Raw genomic sequence first — 20,811 nt, forward strand, 5'->3', positions numbered from 1 at the left:
ATTTAGGGCTAACATTTGTATGAACTATTATAGACTCGTTTACCTTGGCATAATCATAATGTTGAACCACATTAGATGAATACATTATTGTAACCATGTTATAGACAACTACGATAAATTTTCGTTGGTTTGGTCGTGACAATAGGCAGAACATTCAATGAAAGTATAACATTACAAGATGGCCGCGATAGTTGCAAGAACATTTCACGTATTGATGTGATGAGTCCGTCTTTGAATATGCTGTATAGAATATTTAAACATGGTGGATCTCTGAGAGTACGAGCGTGAGCAAGCCGTAAAGGTGAAACGTGTTGTTTTTGGTACTTGCTAAATAAATTAATTTGGCTGCATTCAACCTGAGTGTCCGAGTGTTTCTTGAGGATTGCGGGAAGCTGTGGAGTGCATAATAGGAGTTCCGGTATCCTGGCTCGGACCGCCCGTGACAGACCTAGTCTCTTTACCGGAGTTCGTGGATTGCATATTCATACATACACATATATACGTACATACACAAACAAATGATTATATATATATTTTTTCTCTTCAAAAACAAGCCCAATTCCGGTGTCCGCCTAAGTTGAGTAACGAGGAGGGGGCACTGCACGGACCTACCAGGCTTCTGATTGCCGATCAGGGGGCTACAGCAGCATTCAGTGGGTCCGCTTCAGCTGAGAGTCTAGCCCGGGGCAGTCCTCTCATCCGAGGGATGGCCCGAGGTCCCGGCAGGGCTCAATCAGCCTCCAGCAACTCCAGGGCACTTCACAGGCACGCGCTCCCGGGGCTGTGCTGCTGGACCTCCGGAGAGCAGCAGGGAAGCGCTGCGCGGATCGCCCGGAGTCCGGATGTCGGTCGGCGGCCTACTCAGGCATCAGCCTCCATGAAACACAAGGGCAGATTCTCCGGCAGAGGAACCGTCGGCACAATCCGAGAGTTGAGCGGCAGTGACCCGCAGTGAGGGCCATTGATGTGTGGGTCCCCAGGCTGCGCGGATCACCCAGAATCGGGATGACGGTCAGCGGCCTACTCAGGCATCAGCCTCCATGAAGCACAAGGGCAGTCCCTCCGGCAGAGGAATCGTTGGCACAATCCGGGAGTTGAGCGGCAGTGACCCGCTGTGAGGGTCATCGTTGTGTGGGTCCCCAGCAGGTCCCCTGGGCACATCCAGGATCACGGGCCCCGATCGCCAGTAACCGCCGAGGCAAGGGCTGGGGAGTCCCGGCAGGCCCCAGCGGGCTTATCGGCAGGCCACGGCTCTCGGCCCTCAGTGGGCCCACCTCAGGCGCCGGCCCCAGGGGGCTCAGGGCAGGCACGGCACGACTTGGACGCCTCAGGTTCCATGCGGCGATCGCGATGCCACATCGGGCCCAACCCCAGGCATCGGTCCCAAATTCCTCTTGACCTCTCGACCGAGGAGCAGTCAGCCCAATCCGGGAGCAGCAACAGGGACATTCGGTGCGGGCTCCCGACGAAGATCATGGGGCTCCGATCGTGTGTGGAACCGCTGGTGAGGCTCGGGAGCCCTATCAGAGGGGTGGAGACTGTACCACGGGTTGCGGTTTGATTCAAGTTTGTGGTAGTGCAATGTTGATGACAGAGAGGAAAATGTGCGCCAGTTTGGGGGTCAGCAGGAGATGGACGCACAGAGGCTGCATGTGTGAATACAGAAGATGTTAATGGGGCAGTCGGTTGCGTGTGGAAAAAGCTGAAGGAATTGCATGAGATTTGAGAAGGGGAGCGTTTGCAATGGTGGACCTAGGCTTGCACCATGATGATAACTGACTTAGTTTGCTACTGATTGCCTTCTCAATGGTTTATTTTATTGCATATGTCAATGATTATAATTAGTGCTTTCCAAATGAGAACAGAGAGATGTGTAGTTCTCCGTCGTTCTTTCTTATTGCAGAACCAGGTGAGGTTCTACATACCAAGTATGTTCTTGATTCAGAGCAAGGTTCCAGTTTGCCAGCTGGAAAGCTAGCCGGTAACAGGAGTGCCACCTATGGGCTGTGTCTTTATTAAAACGTATTAATTCCAATACAGACACCGCATCCTTTGTCTAGAGGCACTACACTTACCTGGCCATTTCAACATCATTTACCACAGTTATGTACATGATAAACATATCTACCTCAAACTGTACAAAGGAGAAGGAGTTGGGGTGTAATGCGGGAGGTTGTCACCACATGGTAAGCTGTGTGAAGGAAACACCGCACTAGTTGTAAAGGAATTGCCTGAGTCAATGACCAACAGCTGACTCGGCTTGGCAGATACCTCTCCTCTCTTTTTCACATTGGCCAGACCAGATTCATTTGAGCAATCCGCCATGCAGGTTCCGAATGTGCATAATCTGCGTGCTGTATTTGAAAATCTTTCCTTCAACCATACAGTAAATGCAATTACCAAGAACGTATTTTACCACTTGCATCTGCCCTCATACATACCCCCCCCTTCCTCTGTTAGGTTATATCTTTTCTCATCTATTCCAACTGCTCATACAGAGCTCCTGTAGAAATCCCTCAGTAAACTGTGTACGGTTGAGAACCAAGCATTAGATGCCACATAAGAGTCACAAAGTATCCAAGTTCATAGTTCACCAATGTCTCCTGTTTAGAGAAACCTCAATTCATCAATCAGCCGAGTTTGCAAGTCATTTCGCAGTCACACCCCAAGCTAACCAGTTCAAGGTCCACCATCAAGCATGGTGCCCGAGATGGCCTCTTTAAAGGTGACAACCATCTGTAGATTCAGCAGCACATTGATCTATATCACCCCAAGGACACAGTTTCATTCAAGCATTTCAAACCAGACTTTGTGTAGTCAGCCAGAATGGCAGGTACATTCCCAGACATGGGACAGCTTTGCTCTAGCAGCTTGATTTGCATTTTACAGCTTGCACAGCAGATCCACTTCTTCCAGATGGGTGGTACCTGGCAACAGATCTATTTGCTTCTCTGAGAAGTAAGAAATGCTGCACGGGCATGGGATATGGCTCCTTTGTAATGCCATCATCGTAGGATGAGAAGTTCTATTGAAACCTGTGGTCTTCCCAAGCACAAGAGCAAGGGGTGCATGATGAATCTCATGACTCACCGTTGTTCTACAGGCTCTGCTGCTTTTGAGGGTCTTCCTTTCTCAACAGAAGGAAGCAGGAAAAGGACCCCGCTCCAAACCACACCGGCAATTCTGTGACTGCGCTATCGAAAAGCAGGTGAGTCCTCTGCACCACTCCGTGCATAATTCCCCTTCGTTCATCTCAGACCTAGCAAGGACCAGCAGCCTGATCAATTACCTCAAGGCATACTTAGCAGCAATAACAGTTTACAGGAATTTAATGTCTTTCTTTTCCTGAACGCTATTGTAGCAGCTTATTTTATGGGCACTACACCTCTTCCTCAGCAGATAAGCACCATCAAGTTTGGACTCTTCATCTTCTTCTACCATCGTTGGCTCATATATTGGTTAGCCCTATGGCTTCCAGTAACTGAAGTTAACATCATGAAAAACAGCTACCTTTGTTGAAGTTACGTCAGCCTATTGCATCCTTAGAACCTACAGCATGGATCAGAAAGAAGTTACCAGATCCTGGACTACCCCAGCACCTGCAGATTCCCTTAGGGATCTATCCTGTCACCCAGACTTTTCAACTGAACCCCCGGAAGTCATCTTTGAAGACAGGAACATGAAGATACACAAGTAAGATGAAGACACTCCACTCTCTCGAAATCACCTTAACTAACAACACTGACTTAAAGCCTGCATTGAATACATCCAAACCTGGATGTCAAAAAATATCCTGATGCTAAATCCTAAAAAAGACCAAATTCCTCCTGTTTGCTATCCAACTTAAACCCAACGGGCCTCGGACCACAATTGACAGAACAGGCCAAATTCCAGATTCATCCTGTATTCCAACTTCACACTTGAACACATTGCCTAGAAGGCCAAAACAGCCTGGGTCCACAGATCAATCTTATGGAAACTGTGAAACTTTTTCTCTCAGGACAAGACTTCAGAATGATAGTTCAAGCCTAAATCCTCTCCCACCTAGGCAGAGTTCATGGGCTGCTCAACTGCATTCCAGGGACCACCCTCAGTCCCTTGAAAGGCATGTTTCACACAGCAGCATCAAGCAATCAAACAATCAGGACTTGTAGAGTGCGGCTTATCACCCGTGAGGGGATCCAGGAGCTGGGGCTGAAGGAAATCCACCTTTGTACTACAAGATCTACAATGGCTCTCCCTGCAAGCTTGGATCATCTTCAAAGACAGTTACATCACTTGCAAGAGCTCTCTACACCATGATCTGCATCTACCTAGGTACCAAAACAGCATTATCTGGAGGACAATGGCTAGACTAAATACTGCAGGAAGGAGAAAACAAGCCTTCTAACCCCAGGATCTTAGACAACATCCCCATAGACATCAGAACAGCACCACACTCCTACATATCAGGACATCATTGAAAACCCACCGCTTCAAGGAATACTATTTCAGACAGAATGACTTTTCACCCCATCCATTAGCTCCCCTTCTTAACACTGCCCCCTCCCACCCATGTATGCCCACACTGGGGCTTGCTACGTTTAAGAGCACTGTTGCTAGTCAGCTAGGTGTGTGAATTAGAAAAACACAACAGAAATATAACTGTAGATAACTTTATAAACGTACATGGTGGTCCTCTGGTGGACAGTCCAGATGCGCCTCCTGACATTTCTCCCCTTCATACAAAGAACTCTACACAATCTTGACTTTCAGAAGGCTCTACGTTGCTATACATGGGAGAACTGTTTATGAAACATACTCTTCGAGACTTCAGTGGGCTTCTCAAAGGAAAATCTCTCTTCCCTACAATGCTTTTCAGCCAAGAGTCATCCAATCCTTTAGGGAATTCAAGCACATGTGGCGAAAGCAAAATGGGTTTCAATGGTTTTCTAATGACATACACTCTATACGAGTTTGTGAATGGCTCGCATCACTTACCAAAGTGCCAAGTCACGTCATTTAGTTTTAAGGCAGACTTCTAAAACGCGATACTTTAAAACAATGTATGCAACGCTGTGATTGGTGATGGCTGTGTCTGCTTGTTGACTGGATGTCCTTTTAAGTCTGATCAGCTTACAGCTTTTATTTTGCCTGTGGAGTACTGTACCCTTACTTGGGCACTTCTAGTACATGAAAAGTCAAAGATCAACCATTTCCTGACCTCTCACACAGAGATCCATGGGAAACAGATATCATGATTTACTTATGTTCCTCAACCAGACTCCACGGGTGCCCCAATACTGTTACGCTACATATGCAGGTCTTTTTTTTGTTTTCAAATTTGCATTTTAATACTTCTGTTTTCAGACTAGGATGCTGCAGAGGAGTTTTGTAACCACAAAAACATTGTTTTATTATAGTATTTAGTTAAACATATGTATAAGAAAAACAGTACAATTTTTATTTCCCATTTACAGTTTGCCTGAAAGACTTAGGCTTCCTGTGGTGACTCTTGAACTTCTTCTTTAATGACCCCGCCTGTTTCTGCAAAGAGAGGACACATTTCATTATGTGACGTGCAGACTGCACAGTCAAGCATTAACACAGGTAATGAAAAAAGCAAATGTCTTTTGCATTGCACTCGATTAAATATTGGGCCTGGTCACACATCAGCATTAATGTCACTTTTAAAGGACTCAAAATGGCTGCTCTGTCACCTAGTCTGTATAGAAAGGCCCTCACTCAAGTACCTGGAAGGTTGAGCGTTAACTTTGTTCCAAGATAGCAAAGCAGGGTCCCTACTTGGACATGCATTTAACTGACTACTTTTGGAGTCAAACAATTGTACAGATGAATGTTCAGGGAACAACATCCCAATGTACCGATGCGGATTTGTGACATTAAGGTCACATGACCAGAATCAAAATAGGGACCCAAAGCTGCCAGAAGACACTGAGAAAATGTCTCTTTCTCCTTTTCTGATGTCACCCAAATGGAAACATAACAATCCCTTCTCAATCACAACATCGCTGTATCAATTCTCCTCTTCATTCTATACCACACCTCACCGCAATCTGGAGTCTGTCTTGCAGGCTGCTGGATATCCAAGGCTTCCTCTGCTTATTTTACACTATGGACTTCCACCATCTCATAGTACTATGGTGCTCTGCAAAGAACCCCCACCACAAAGAAGTTAAGCAACCTACGCTTCTCCAGCAACTACAGAATCCACCGGATGAGGGACAACAAACCCTCTGGAAGGCATAGAGTCGTTCAGCGAGGTTCACAGCTTTGAAGGTTTGATGGGAATCCCACTAGCACAACCACAGGTCAGGGCGTTAATGCTATCTGACAAGATGGTTAGAAGTATCAGCAAATGAGCATTCTGTACAAATACTGCTAGGGTGGAAAATTAGGAGAGCAGGATGCGGAGGCATTCCTGCCCAGAAGGCAAGCACACTTCCTGGAGTGCTCCTTCCTTGAGAACACTGCCTGCACAGTTTATACTGTCATCGCTGTGATGGTGAGGAATTAAGGGCCCCAGGTGACATGTAAAGCTTGGAAGAGGTGTTGGGGCTGGTCCGCAACCCCTGCCACTCTTACAGCCTGTTACGTGATGGATCTAAGATGAGCACAAGGAAAGAGACATTAGAGAGGAGTGCCCCATAAGTATATACGGGCTAATACAGAACTGTTTCAAGGACTTTCTCAATTAAATATCTAAGCAGTTTGCCTCCAGCAGCTTGATAATGCTGAGCAAGTACAAACAAAAAGCATTCTCACAGCAGTCATTTTCATAAACGCCAAGATTTATGTGGCACTAAAAAATTACCCATGTATTGTCTAAAGACTTGGTGAATTTTTACATCTGTAGGAGAGACTGCATCTCCACCTAAGAAAGTTTCTCCATATTGCAATGCCACAAAATCCTCATGAGACACTGCCTTTTCGACTGGAATTTAGTGTAAACAAAATTGAAGGGAATGGGTGTTTATTAGATACCTATGAGAGAGAGCACTCAATTCTCCAAATGACTGCTTTTATTATCTCTTAAGTTTACTTTACATTTTGCCACATATTCGGATCCCAAGCTTATGCTGGACTCAGACTCACTGAAATCCACTTGCCACAACTAGTAAAACAGTTAGTTTGACAGGAAGCTTCAAACAAGAACTTACTATGCCAGTGGAATCTATAAAAACACATTAATTTAATCTGCACCTGAATTTAAGAACTTTACGTGAGCTTTTATAGCAGCATAATTTATTTATAGAGAAAGGCAGTCAGAAAGCAAGTTGATTGAATGGGCTACTATACGGGAGAGAAAATAGATTCTGGTCTGCACCAAAAACTTGTTTTGTTGAGCAGAAAAAGTAGTCAACGATGCAGAACTATATCTTAGACCTCCACTCTGTGGGCTCACGCTGCATATCTACTTTCACTTCTTAATCCTACAATTAACAAAGTAAAGTCCAACACCATGTCACAATATAAACACAGTGCAACTCTGCCATTTCCATTCACTGCTGCAGCTGCTCACCTGATGCCTCTTTGGGGCAGGAGGTCTCTCCACATCCATCCCTGCATCCTGTCCACTGCTTGTGTCACCGTCTTCTTCCTCCGCATCCATAGTTTTCCGTCTCTCACTGTGCTTTGGGAGGTCTTCGACTTTCTCTGAAGCAACGTTTCCCCTCTCGCCAAAGAGCTCAGCTGGGCACATAAACAAGACATAGAAGAAAGTCTGTATGCAATCACTTTCGGCATGCAATTATTGTGCAAATGATAATCAACTGCTTTAGCTCAAGTTGCCCAAGAATGTGACGTAAGCGAGAACGCAACAATTATTATAGGAACAAAATTATTTTGGGATTACAAAAATGAGCATTAGTGTGACTGGATGAATTAGCACTTGTTTTATCCAAATGTAAAAATTCCTGGTAATCCAATTGCCAGTACAATGAATAACAAACAAAGCTAGCCAGTATATTCATTTAAAACTCTCTAATATTTTATAACAGGTAAGGAAGAGTTCTGTGCCAAAGCATCAACACGGTTAGAAATGGGGGGGGGGGGGGGGGGGGGGGGAGGGGTGTCTCTAGTTGGCAAGGGTTTGCACCTTTGTCCAAGTAGGGACCCTTCTTCCTAGTCAGGATAAGGGAGTTACACTCCTAAAATAACCCCTGCTCACCCCCTCGGTAGCTTGGCACGAGCAGTCAGGCTTATCTTAGAGGCAGTGTGTAAAGCATTTGCACCTAACCAACAGTAATACGGTGTAAGCTCTATAAAAGGACACCACACCAGTTTAGAAAAATATCCAACGTTTTTATATACTTAAGACAAGACCAAAAACGACAAAAATCCACAATACAGTACTTAGAAATCTTCAGTTATCAAAATAACCTTGAAAAACAGTTCCTTGTAGTCAATAGCTCCCTCTGGGGCTATCACAGCGTCGTGAACAAACAAATCCAAACAGTTCTGACTGACCGCGGCATCGTGGGCCAGCTACGGTGTCGGGAAGACCCGAAAACAGTACCTTTTGAAATGCAGGGCATCGGCGACCTCTCGTTGAGCTTCCGAAAGCACGGCATCTGCAGGCGTCGGTTCGGAAGGTCTGTGCAAGAGTCGTCAGGCCCTTGAAGTCACACGTATTGCAGATCGAACTCCTCGCGGTTGAAGTCAGGAGCACTGGCGTCTGCAGGCGTCAGGTGCTACGGTGCGGCGTGCGATGCCCTCAGGTCGCGGTGCGAGCAGTGGCTCGGTGACTACGTCAGAAGGCGGCATTGGTGAGACCCGGGTCGCGGTGCGAAGTGATGCGGTGCTCATCGCGGTGCTGGCAGGTCACGTTGCTGAAGCGCTGTCGTCGGCTGACAAATTGGAGTCGATGGCGCCGTCAGGCCAAGGCTATGGTGCGGGATGAGGGCGGTGCACCGTGTAACTTTACGAACAGTGCCCTCGAACCACGGTACAAACAGCGACATTGATTTAGGCGTGGAGCCTCATCATCGGGGATAACAAGGTGGCGGTGCGAGCAGCGGCTCGGTGGAAGCGTCAGCAGGCGTCGTCTCGGAGACCAGGGTCACAGTGCGGCGTTGCAGCAGTGCCCTCTGTGGTGCCTTCAGGACACGAAGTCAGCAGCGGCGTCGTAGATGGCATCAGGTTGCTTTTCCTTCTGTTGCAGCACAAAACACACAGCCCCCGGTGCTGATGGCAAAAGAACTTGAAGTCTTTGCTGTTCCTGAGACTTCTTGAACAGGGGGCAAGCTCTACCTCAAGCCCTTGGAGATACTCAAAGAAAGAAGTTGCAGAAAGATCAGTCCAGTCCTTTCACTGCCCAAGACAGAAGCAGCCGCTGCAGGCCAACAGAGCAAAGCACTCAGCAAAGTGGTAGTTCCTCCTTGGTTCAAAAGAGTTCTAAAGTTTAGGGGTTTGGGTCCCACTTTTTATAGCCCAAAGTCCTTTGTCCTCTTAGGCAGAGAGTGTCTGTGCCCAGTTAGAACCAGTTCTGCCCTCACTGGTGGGAGTTGGAGACGGCATTGTCAGAGGCAGACCAGGCCCTTCAGGTGAAAGGAAATCTCCTCCCCCTACTCTAAATGCAGCCCAGGTCTATTCAGCCCTTTCCTGGCCCACCTAGACTATCTGGAGCCACTGCTCCTTCCCAGCCCCTGTCATCCAAAACCCAAACAGTCAATCCTCAACCCCAGCAGAGGCCTACTGGATGGCTGAGCAAGAAAATACCAACTTTCTAAAAGTGGTATTTTCAAACCCAGAATGTTAAAATCATCTTCACTAAAAAGATGCACCTTTAGATTCTGAATTCAGGCATACTAAGCTTTATTTTTCTGCCTAGTTCCTAGGGCCAGTTATGTTTATAAGATGTTATAAACAAACTCTCCATTCTGTCCTATGGGAACAGGTAGCCTTGCAATAGTGAAAAATGAAATTGGCAGTAATTCACACACTAGGGCATGTCCTACCTTTCACATACACTGCACCCTGCCCACAGGCGTACCTTGGGCCTACCTTAGGGGTGACTGACATGTAAGAAAAGGGAAGGTTAGGGCCTGGGAAGTGGGTACACTTGTCAAGTCGACATGGCAGTTCCAGACTGCACACAGGCTCTGCAATGGCAGGCCAGAGTAACATTTACAAGCTGTTTGCATGGGTGGCACAATCCAGTGCTGCAGCCCACTAACAGCATTTGATTTACAGGTCCTGGTACACTCAGTGCACTTTACTAGGGACTGACAAGTAAATCAAATATGCCAATAATGGAAACACCAATCCATAACACAGTTTACAACAGGAGCACTTGCACTTTAACACTGATCAGCAGAGACACTAAGCCAGCAAAAACAGAGTCAAAACAGGGAGGTCAGAAAGCAAAAACTCAGGGGAAACACGCCAAAAGATGCCAAGTCTAACACACACATTGAAGGGTAAGGACAGTGTGCAAGTCTTTAAGTACAAAACAAACGTCTACGGTCAAAATGTGTTGTCTGGGATCTACAATATAGATACAAAGCACAGTTTCTTAGATGGTGCAAGATTAGGCCTTGAAAAATCATAAAAATGGTACCACACCTACAGGTCTAGTAACTAGAAAAATCTATTCGACTTAACTAATGTACTTGAACCATAAACTGGTCTCATTATGTCATACGAGGCAAATATTTTGCAGAGCCAACATTTTCTTCATTAGGACATATGAGAGCACCTTCGGATATGCAAGTTCAGCATTCCAGCTGTGCAAAAAAAAACTATTTGTTTGGATTTAATAGACTAAACGTTTGCTGCATTCATAAGAAGCTAGCTCACATCTAGGGTACACGTGATCCCTGACTTGCCTCTTGGTTCACCAATGGCTTTGCCATCAGGGCAGGGGCAGGAATATTTCACAGTTCATGTTTAAAAAGTCACTTAATAAATAGATTACCACAGCATGTTGTGGTAGTGCACTGTTATTTACAGACAGCCCATTTCCCATTAAAATGGCCACAAACCTTCCCACTAACATGCAGTTTTAGTGATACAACTAAATAGTGCATGAACTAAATTGGATTTCAGCAAAAATATTTATCATTTGCACATCACCACGTAAAGTGTTCCGATTAGTTTTCATCCTAGAAAATCTATTTATCACAAAAAATTACAAAAAGGTGTTTTGATAACTACCGAAATATATGTTCAAAAGTACGTGCAATTCACTTATTAGCTATTTAAATGCGGTGTTAGAAAAAAAAGCCTTACAGCCTCTTTTCATACACTTTGCACATCACGATTGTTAGACAATTCACTTAACAAAATCCTCTAATTCCGCAGTCAGAGAAAGAAAAGTGAATGTAAGAAGAAAAACTGACTTTTGAATGTGAAAAGATAAAAACAAGATTTGAAGAGATCTTTATTGCTCATTTAATTAGTGATTGAACATAAAACGTGTTACTTATCATCTCACCAGAAGGCCAGTATGCCCTTAAACTAGCTCACCCTTATGAAATCCGACTCACCATATCGAGTAGATTCCTTGAGTCCTGAAGTGTTCCGTTTTGTTTTCATCTTATTAAAATATTTTTCCATCACACAGAACAACAAACTAAGGTCTTTCATAACTACTGAAATTTGTTTTAAAATGTATGTACAGTTAACCTTTTAGCTATTTAAATGTCTGTTAGAATAAAACATGACATCCTACAGCTTTTCATTTCATACTTTTTGGACAGCATGTTTGTCTGACAGATCCCTTTACAAAATCTTCTAACTTTGCAGTCAGAGAAAGAAAAGTAATTGTAGATATAAACTGACTTTTGACCTCTGTCTCTGAACACAGAATAAATGTGACAAGATAAAAACAAGAGTTAAAGGCATCTGTAATGCTCCTTCATTTTGTGAGTAAAAAACACACCTGTTTGTCAGCTCGCCCTGAGAAAATCTGACTCGACATAGCGAGTGGGTGAGTAGATTTGTCAAAGCCTGACGCTAGTCTGTTGAAATGCTGACGTTTCAACCTTTTAGGTAATTTGGTCATCATTAGGACGAAAGTTCTTTTCTTTTTTTTTTTTTTTAAAGCACTTGAAAAATTGCAAAAAGACCATCGTATACTAGGCAGACTAACTGTGGTAATATAGTTACTGTAATAAAACATGTGAAATATTATTACATGTCCAAAAGGGAGGAAACCACAAGTCTCCAAGTAAAAAACACCCAAGCAAAATCAAGAACTATTCACGTTGCATGAACTGATTTAAAGCCATATTGGTACTATAATGGAAAAAGATGTTACCAGATGTGACACGGACATTAAATGGGGCTAGAGTCAGTGTACTAAGTAAGTACACTTCCCTAGGTTTTACAGAAGGGGCCCAGAAACATTACCCAGCAAGAGGAGCCACTGCGAGTAATTCAGTGGTCCTACTCGCAGTGCCTACTGTCATAGCCCAAGATTAAAAAATACAAGGATGTATGTGAGAGCAGTGTCTGCATTTAGAGATGGTGGTCGCGAGGCAGCAAGCTGCTTTGGTCCACCAATCAAGTTTTCAAAATCAACAAGAGCAATAAAAATAAAATACATGAAGTAAACTTCCCATCAAAAAACAGCCTCTTCTTTGCAAGTTAACTGGCAAGCTGAGAAAATGGTCACTTTGAAAAACAGAAAAAAAGACAATTGGGTATGGTAAAGAGAGCGTCCCTATCCTTATAAATGCACACGAGTGCTGCGTCCAGAGAATGTAACTTGCAGAGTCTAACCACAAATGTAATTTCAACCTCAGACTAGAATTCATGCACCATCTGTGTATTCATATTGTAGAATCCAGACTAGACACTGTGACCATAGTCTTGTCTTTTGAAAATATATATATATATATATATATATATATATATATATATATATATATATATATATATATTACCTACTGGCGGTCGCCAGTAGGTAGTTATAGTTAGGACCCTGTTTCCATAGGAAAACCGCAACATTCTATTTGGAATAACTTTGGCGCCGGTCGACGAATCCTCGCGAAATTTTCAAAACTAATGGGGCGCTACGCTCCGCTTCTACCCTGAAAGTCTCGGGGGGATTCGTCAAGCGGGGGCTGAGAAAAAAGGGGGGTCCCAAAACGCGTTTTTCCCATGCATTTTTCCATAGGACCTTTAGACACAGCTACAGCCGAACGGCTAAACAGAGTTACTTGAAATTTGGCAGAGAGGTAGTCTACAGGTCAAGGAAGTGCCTTTTGTAAGTCTGGTGTAAATCTGTTCAGTAGTTCCTGAGAAAATAGCATTTAAATCAATATATATATCTGTGGCAGCTTACGGTGCGCTTACCGTGCGCTTACGGTAAGCTTACCGTACGCGTACGGTGCCGTGCGCGAGCGCGATTCTGATTGGCTGTTAGATCTTAGTAAACATTCGAATCGGTCGAAACCAGGAAGCGGCGGCCGTCATTTTCTCTCTCGCACTCTGACGGGGGGAGGAAAAACAAAGGTTGAAAACATGTAAAGGGGCATGTTAGACAGCTGCTAACCACCTAGCCTTGATTAAGGTGTCCCAAAAGAACCCCCAAAGGAAAAAATTCAATTTTATTTTTTTTGCGAAAAAACGCCGATTACGCTTACCGTACGCGTACGGTAAAATTTAATTATAAAAAAAAAATCTATCCACATTTCCCCCCCCCCCCCCCCCCGTGTGCAAATGGTGCCCGCATGGCACCATTAGCGCATGGCTAATTACTAAAAGGAACAATTAATAGACTACCTTTCATAACGAAGCGCATAATATGTCCTCCGTGTGCGGAGGGTGCGCGAAGCGCATCGTGCGTACATGGCCCATCCAGCGTAGTGCACGGCACTAACTGCGTAAAGTGGGTGCGCGGTGCTCACTGTGCGCGCACCGTGCGCGCACGGAACGAACTGCGTTAAGTGGGCGCACACGCCACGAACGGCGTAAAGTAACTTAGCATTTAAAAAAACGTACAAATTCACTGAAAAAACCATAGGTTTCACACACGTTATAGTTAGGAATTAGCATTTAAAAAACCTTGCAAATTCACTGAAAAAACCATAGGTTTCACACATGTTATAGTTAGCTGGACATTTTACTCATAAAAAAACCAATGAAATTCCCCCGTTATAGTTAGTGCAGGCAACTATAACTCACGCGACCGCAATCCTCTGCTGATGCTAATACTATATTTAGACACTTATTTGCCCATGTCTTCTTCCATTAAATTTTAGCTATACATATATTACAAATATTTTTTTTTCATAAAGACACATATGTCATCAGCAGAGGATTGCGGTCGCGTGAGTTATAGTTGCCTGCACTAACTATAACGGGGGAATTTCATTGGTTTTTTTATGAGTAAAATGTCCAGCTAACTATAACATGTGTGAAACCTATGGTTTTTTCAGTGAATATATATACACACATACGTACACATACACACACACACACACACACACACACACACACAGTTTAAAATATACTTTACTGGGTGAACACTATGGGCATAGAGCACTCCTTTCGCAGTGATATTTCTCATACATTTGGCAATAAATGTTTTCTATCGTTCAGATTTAAACTGTGCAGTATTGGCAACTGGCTTACCAAGAATGTTTGCAATTTAGATAAAATGAGTGCTTACTTAACAAATGTTTCCATACATGCCTAGCCCAGGTTTCTACTACGCATTGTTCCTACTTACTATTAAGAAACAGAATGGCCAGAAAATTGATAACATGACCACAAACAAAGTACGATTCATCTTAGGATCTTGTTACTTAGAAGATTGTTAAGGTGCTCTGCAAAGAGAAGAACATTTCTTGAGCTCACCTGGATAGAGGTCACTTAAGCTGTCATCAGAATCCTCCTCCTCATCCGAGCCAGGTTCACCGATGTCCCCCTGTCTGCCACTAGTGAACGGCTCTTCCTCACGCGGTGGACGCTTCTTCTTCTGGAGCAGGCACAGCGGAACATATTCCACACCTTCAGCCTGACATTTCTCATCTAGATGAAGAAGCAAAACCTCTGTCACAAGATCACTTGCTGCTCCGACATGGTTGACTCTTGCCTTGGGTTTGTAATTCCACCACAGGAGGAGCCTGATGGTGAAGAAATCCGTTGCTGAATTTTCTACAGTGTTTACAGCCTTTCACTGGTCTCCTCTCTAACATATTCATTTCATCCTGCTCTTGAAAGAGAACGCTGGTTACCTTTGAAAGGACCCAATAAAGAGGTGTTCCATAAAATTGGTCCAAAAAGGATTTTATCCAAGATTATAACCTAATGGGCAGGCATGTGCCTTTGACAAGCTGGAAGAGCATCCGATACTCAGATTGCTCATACACCCAAACTACCAATTCAGCTATCAGACCCCCCCCCCCACCCTTTCCCCCATGCATGTAGACAGAGATTTAGTTGTTGGGGATGTTGTGGCTTCCAAATCACAATGCATCAACACCAACTACCGGGGCATCCTAATCAATTTACTCAAACATTGCTGGAGATGCAGCAGATGGTGGCAGCCTGTCACCCAGGAAGTTAAAGGCCAATTTTCAGGCTACTCAGGAGCTCATTGAGAGCCATCGCTGCAGGCGATGAACCTAAATGTAAAATTTGTCAACAATATTAAAAGATTTTCAGTGCTCACCTTCTTTTCCAATCTTCCTTTCGCACCCACTCCCCTTCTTACATATGAAGATATCTGGTTTTGTGCGCTACGTCGGAAGTATGAAAGTAAACAGAAAACTACCCAGAGGCCTTCCCAAATAACCCGGTCAACCCAATACCAACAATGCAAGCAGGTGTTCCATCTCAGATTCTGTATATCTATGTTCTTCGTGGTATGCTGACAAGCGCTTCAGGGTGTTATACTACAGGCGCAGAACACAGCGGTACAGTTGTCTTTCAACACACGATAGTCAAGTTGAAAACGGTAACTGCTGCACTATTTATAAATATTACAACATAATGACGTGCAAAATTCATCAGCTCCATCCTTGAAAGCCATATTCTAGAACTAGGGCAAATAACAAACAGGCTACATGAAACACCTGCCTGGACAGTAACATTCAAGCGAATTGCAGGATGTACTCACATCTCTTCAACGCTCGCTGGTACCGCCTTCCATGCACATGACGCAGCACATGCTCAGGTACTTTGTTTATGTGACGCAGGGTTAACTTGCAGAACAGCTGATGCCTGCCAGGAAAAAAAAAGGGATACAACAAGCGGCATGGTAGTCGAGCATCAACCAATGTCCAAAGACTATTCTACAGCTCTAGCGTCCTGCGGCAAAGTTAGCTCTGGCCCTGGAAAGATCTACTGCATCTTCTCAAACAATGGGTACACAGCAGGACGTGATGCTGGGGTGAGTCCATGAGACCCCACTAGTCTGATGCAAGACATGTCCGTAGTAATCTAACATGCAACATCAGCAGTGATCCTTCAGCAAGGGCAATCTATAGATATACCCATCTTTGATGCAAATGTGCCACCTAAAAAGCGACTAAGATTACAACTGGCCCTGATCATTTCAACCCATGTGCAAGTGTCTGATTGTGCAGGGGTCGAAATGATGAAGAGTTGTGCAGACTTTATGGTACCTGGTAATTACCGGCTGCTAAAAGTCAGCACCCACATTACATTACAGCAGGTCAAACCTGCTGAATTAAAAGAAGGGAAGGCGCGTTAGTTACTGACACAGGCAGATTATGGTGTTGAATGAATTGTTAATCTTTGTTTTAAACACATTCGACCAATGTCGCATCCTAATCCAACTATAAAGGTACAAGCGAGGTCCAGGACAACAGCTTAGGGAAAGAAATGTACGGGCGATATTGACCGGGATACAAGCCACACTCCCCCGATTCTACAACTGATGGCAGATACTGGGGAACTAAAGAAATAAGCGGACCACAGTACTCTATGTTCATGGACCCTTTAAACCTCTGGCAATTCGCCGTTTTGTCATATATCAGGCTAGACGTGCTCAGCTGGGACATCTCCACAGTACGACAGACGAGTCCATCTCTGCACAGATGTACCTGTCTGCCTGCCCTGCTGGGTGCTTTGGGAATCAAGTAAACAATATGTATGTTGTATAGTACAAGTAGCAGCTGGGGAACACCACAGCAGAAACCTACGGATTTTTAGTGCTTGGCACCACGTGAGGCTCAAACTCGCAATAATCAAATGTTTTCGTGGTCTTGATTAATCGCAGATACTTCTTTCCCCTGGTGTATATTTGTAGGTCGGGCAATCGGCAGGGCAGTTCGTGGCCAGTCAACCTGCACCTCACCTGAAAGAAAAAAAAATTAAGGGGGTATTTTAATCTGCTCTGGCCTCCCTGTACTCCCTCCAAATGTGTTTTTCTTTCCCCAACTCAGGGTTCAGGTTGGTCCAAAAGACTTGGCTCCTTTTTGGGGGCACCTTCTTATACCCTCAATATGTACTTCCAATTCTGTTCCCCACCATCTGTGCGCCCATCTTCAGTTAATGCCACGCATCATACCAGATGTGCACCTCGCTGCCATCATCCACCATATACATCTATTACTGCAGCCATTCTCATGCTCCCACAAGAACTCTCAGTACAGCTCCCCCTTTACCACATGTAACTATCTTTACTCCCCTTCCTTATGTATGGTGTACTGTGGTCCCCGAATATCGGCAGACATTAAAATGACGCCTAAATAGAATATATAAAAATCTACCCAATTGGAGTTATTAATAGAAAATTTACACTCAAAGGGACAACATTTTAGGTCACATGACACTTCTAACTGTGATATTCTGCCACACAAACTCCTGTAAAGCTCCTTCTACTGACCCTGCCCATCTCCCATTACTCTACCACCTTTCCAGAGCTCTTTGTGCCCCTCCCTTTACTGCACTTCTCCATCACCCAGGTTCACTTCCCTTTAATGTCACCATACACTATGAAAGTCTAACATCTGTACCAGACTCAATGCCCCATGTGCATCTCCCATTACTATTCCTGCAGGCCTATGAGTACCTCTAAGACCTGGTCTCTGTCAGTCTCCACATCACATTAAGGAATCTCCTTCCTGTTTCTGCTGTGCACTTCTCACTGCTGCATTCCTCCTTATTTATTCTTACCATTTCTGACTTGACTCTCAAGGTGTACTTCTCACTTCCCCCGTGCTCCAAGACACACGTGTGCCAGTTCTTACTGTCACATTCCCTATGGGCACCTCTCATTCGGTCATCCTCCCATTACTCTCACTATCGCAGAGCTACTTTGTGTGCCTTTCATTACTGTGCCCCTCAAGTCCCCAGGTGTACATCCAATTACTGCCCTTCTCTCCATGCCTTCTTAGGCATCTCTCATTACTGTCCTTCAACATATTCTTCCAAACCCTTCCATTTCTGCCTCCCTCCATCTATATCAATCTCCCATTATTGTCCTCTATAATCCAAAGAGTACCTTTCACTAAAAGTTCCCTTACCCCCTAACATGCACACCCCTTCCTACCGCTCTCCCAATATCCACATGTAAGCCACCATTACTGTCCCACAGTACACACCCGAAAAAAACCTGTAATTAATGTTTCCCAAACCAATGCAAAATGTGTTGAGGGAATTATAGCTCCCTCCCCCATACACCTTGCATTACACCCCTAACTTTTACCTCCCATTAATCCCCCACAGCACAATGCTCCATTCTAAAATTTCTATTACTGTATAAAACCCCTAGGTACAATTACATGCGGTTTCCGTACAGATCAATGTGTGACCAAAAAGAAAGTGATTTTTTTAAATTTCAAAATTACTGATCAGCATAATGCATCACCACAAGTTATATCCTAGGAGTCTTGACCCATAATGTCGCCACAGGAAATTACTTCATGTCATTCAAGGTAGAGCTGTCCCACCTGCAACCCCCGAGCATCATTACCAGATGCCCCATTCCACTACTGCCAACAAATTCCAGCCAGCAGCTTTTTCAAAACATTGTTTGCAGGCCTGTTCCTTCATTTAAAGTGGATCAAGGCTGCAGGTACCAGGACTGATTTACGTTGTTAAATAAAAAAAGGCCTGTGCTGGAAAGTGTAGCCATTGGCAGAACCAAACTTCCCCTCCCAACTATCTCAGTTGTGGGGCCTTTACCTTCAACACTATAAATTCTGGAGAATCTGGACCTACAGCAATATCATTCCGCTCTTCCAAGACCAGTTCAAGCAGCTGTATGAATGCATAATCCCTCAAAGCACCAATGGTCCAACGGCACATCATAAACCCACACAACCTCCTCTGCTCATCTTTAGCTCCTACCTCCAGATCCCTCACATTCTCCTCCATTCTGATTATGCGCTGCCTATTCCCCACCTGCTCTCGACCTCACTACACCCTCCTCTGCCTCGTTTACCTCTTCTGTAACCCGCCTCCTCATTATGTACCTTCAGTGCCATCTCTGCCCCGCCTGCCTATAGTCTCCCCGTCCACTCACTTCTCATTTCCCATCCTCCTCTCCAGATGCAACAAGCCACTGGGCTCACATATGATCTATGGGTGCAAACAACCCAGCCCCACTTTCAGGACCTCTTACTGGCTGGACATATGTGTATGGGGACGTTGACTGGGAAGTAAGAGTGCAGTTAATCTCATGCAGTCTCTGTTATACTGCATATGGAATTGTTTTTAGCTAGCTAAACAGGATTTCATTTAACTCCAGACTGCGCTGGGCATGGTTTTTAATTTTTTTATAACTTTTGTTCACTGTGGGAGCAGAGTAACTACTGAGGCCCGCTCTGGTTTCATGAAACAGCAGTAGTATGTAGAATAGAAAAAATGAATCAAGAATGATTGTCCCCAGCACACGTAAACACTTTATGAACAATAATATCATAGCATTTAGTAAGCAATGTTAGAAAACAGTCAAATAAAGATTGGTGTCTTTCTTTGTTTTTCCCTTTTTATTGTTACGTTCTTCTGGCAGCGTGACAGCCACAGCCAACACGTGTTTCGTCGCTAATGGGCAATCTCCTACGACTCTATCAAGGCTCTGTCTTGCTTGACAGTGATTTGTGTTGTGGTGATAATTCCAACCCACAATAATGGGTTCTGTTCCCCGGGACGTCACACAATTGTACGACGAAATGACCATGGGTCCAAAAGAGTTCCGTGTATCCGTTATATCATAGGTGTCGTTCTTGACGTCGCTCCTCGCGTCTGCCCGGAGTGTCGGTGCGCGCCTGGACCACACCCAGCGCCAGAACCCCTGGACCCCGCAACGCCAGACTGCACTACGACGCAAGCACCCTCCACGCACTCAACACCAGACGAGACCACCCCTGCTACCGGGCCACCCCGAAACGCACCCAGGGGCCTTTAACCTGCCGGAACTGTAGATTCACCAGCATCCAACCCTCCACACCACCAGCCGGAGAACCCAACCACCTCCGCTGCATCCTCCTCAACACCCGCTCCGCTCGCAAGCACGCCATCGAACTCTGGGACCTCCTAGACTCCACCGCCCCCGACGTCGCCTTCCTGACGGAGACCTGGCTGAACGCCACCTCAGCACCAGACATCGCCATAGCCATCCCACAGGGCTACAAGATCTCCCGCAGAGACCGCACCAACGGAGTGGGAGGAGGAATCGCCATCATCCACAAAGACTCCATCAAAATCTCAACGAACACCGATGACACCCTCACCACTGCTGAGCACATGCACTTCCAGATCCAAACCGACCCCAACACCACCCTCAGAGGAACTCCCATCTACAGACCTCCTGGACACCGCCCACAGTTCAGTGACGCCATCGCCGACCTCATCAGCACCCATGCCCTCGCTTCCACGGACTACATC

The 20,811-nt window shown here is 45.0% G+C and overlaps 1 protein-coding gene across 1 annotated transcript in view; it reads right to left on the reverse strand.

Moving 5' to 3' along the window:
• Positions 1-5,369: 5,369 nt before the first annotated feature.
• Positions 5,370-20,811, reverse strand: part of SURF2 (surfeit 2) — a 43,273-nt gene continuing 27,831 nt past the window's right edge. Inside the window, exons 2-6 of the mRNA XM_085613873.1 lie at positions 17,121-17,275; positions 16,073-16,176; positions 14,809-14,982; positions 7,523-7,692; positions 5,370-5,526 (exon numbers count right to left, since the gene is read on the reverse strand). Coding sequence (XP_085469999.1) covers positions 5,443-5,526; positions 7,523-7,692; positions 14,809-14,982; positions 16,073-16,176; positions 17,121-17,275 — 687 coding nt within the window. The 3' untranslated portion in view covers positions 5,370-5,442. The remainder of the gene's footprint in view (positions 5,527-7,522; positions 7,693-14,808; positions 14,983-16,072; positions 16,177-17,120; positions 17,276-20,811) is intronic.

The sequence above is a fragment of the Triturus cristatus genome, chromosome 1_2 (assembly GCF_964204655.1).
Source record: "Triturus cristatus chromosome 1_2, aTriCri1.1, whole genome shotgun sequence".
NCBI classification, from domain to species: Eukaryota; Metazoa; Chordata; class Amphibia; order Caudata; family Salamandridae; genus Triturus; species Triturus cristatus.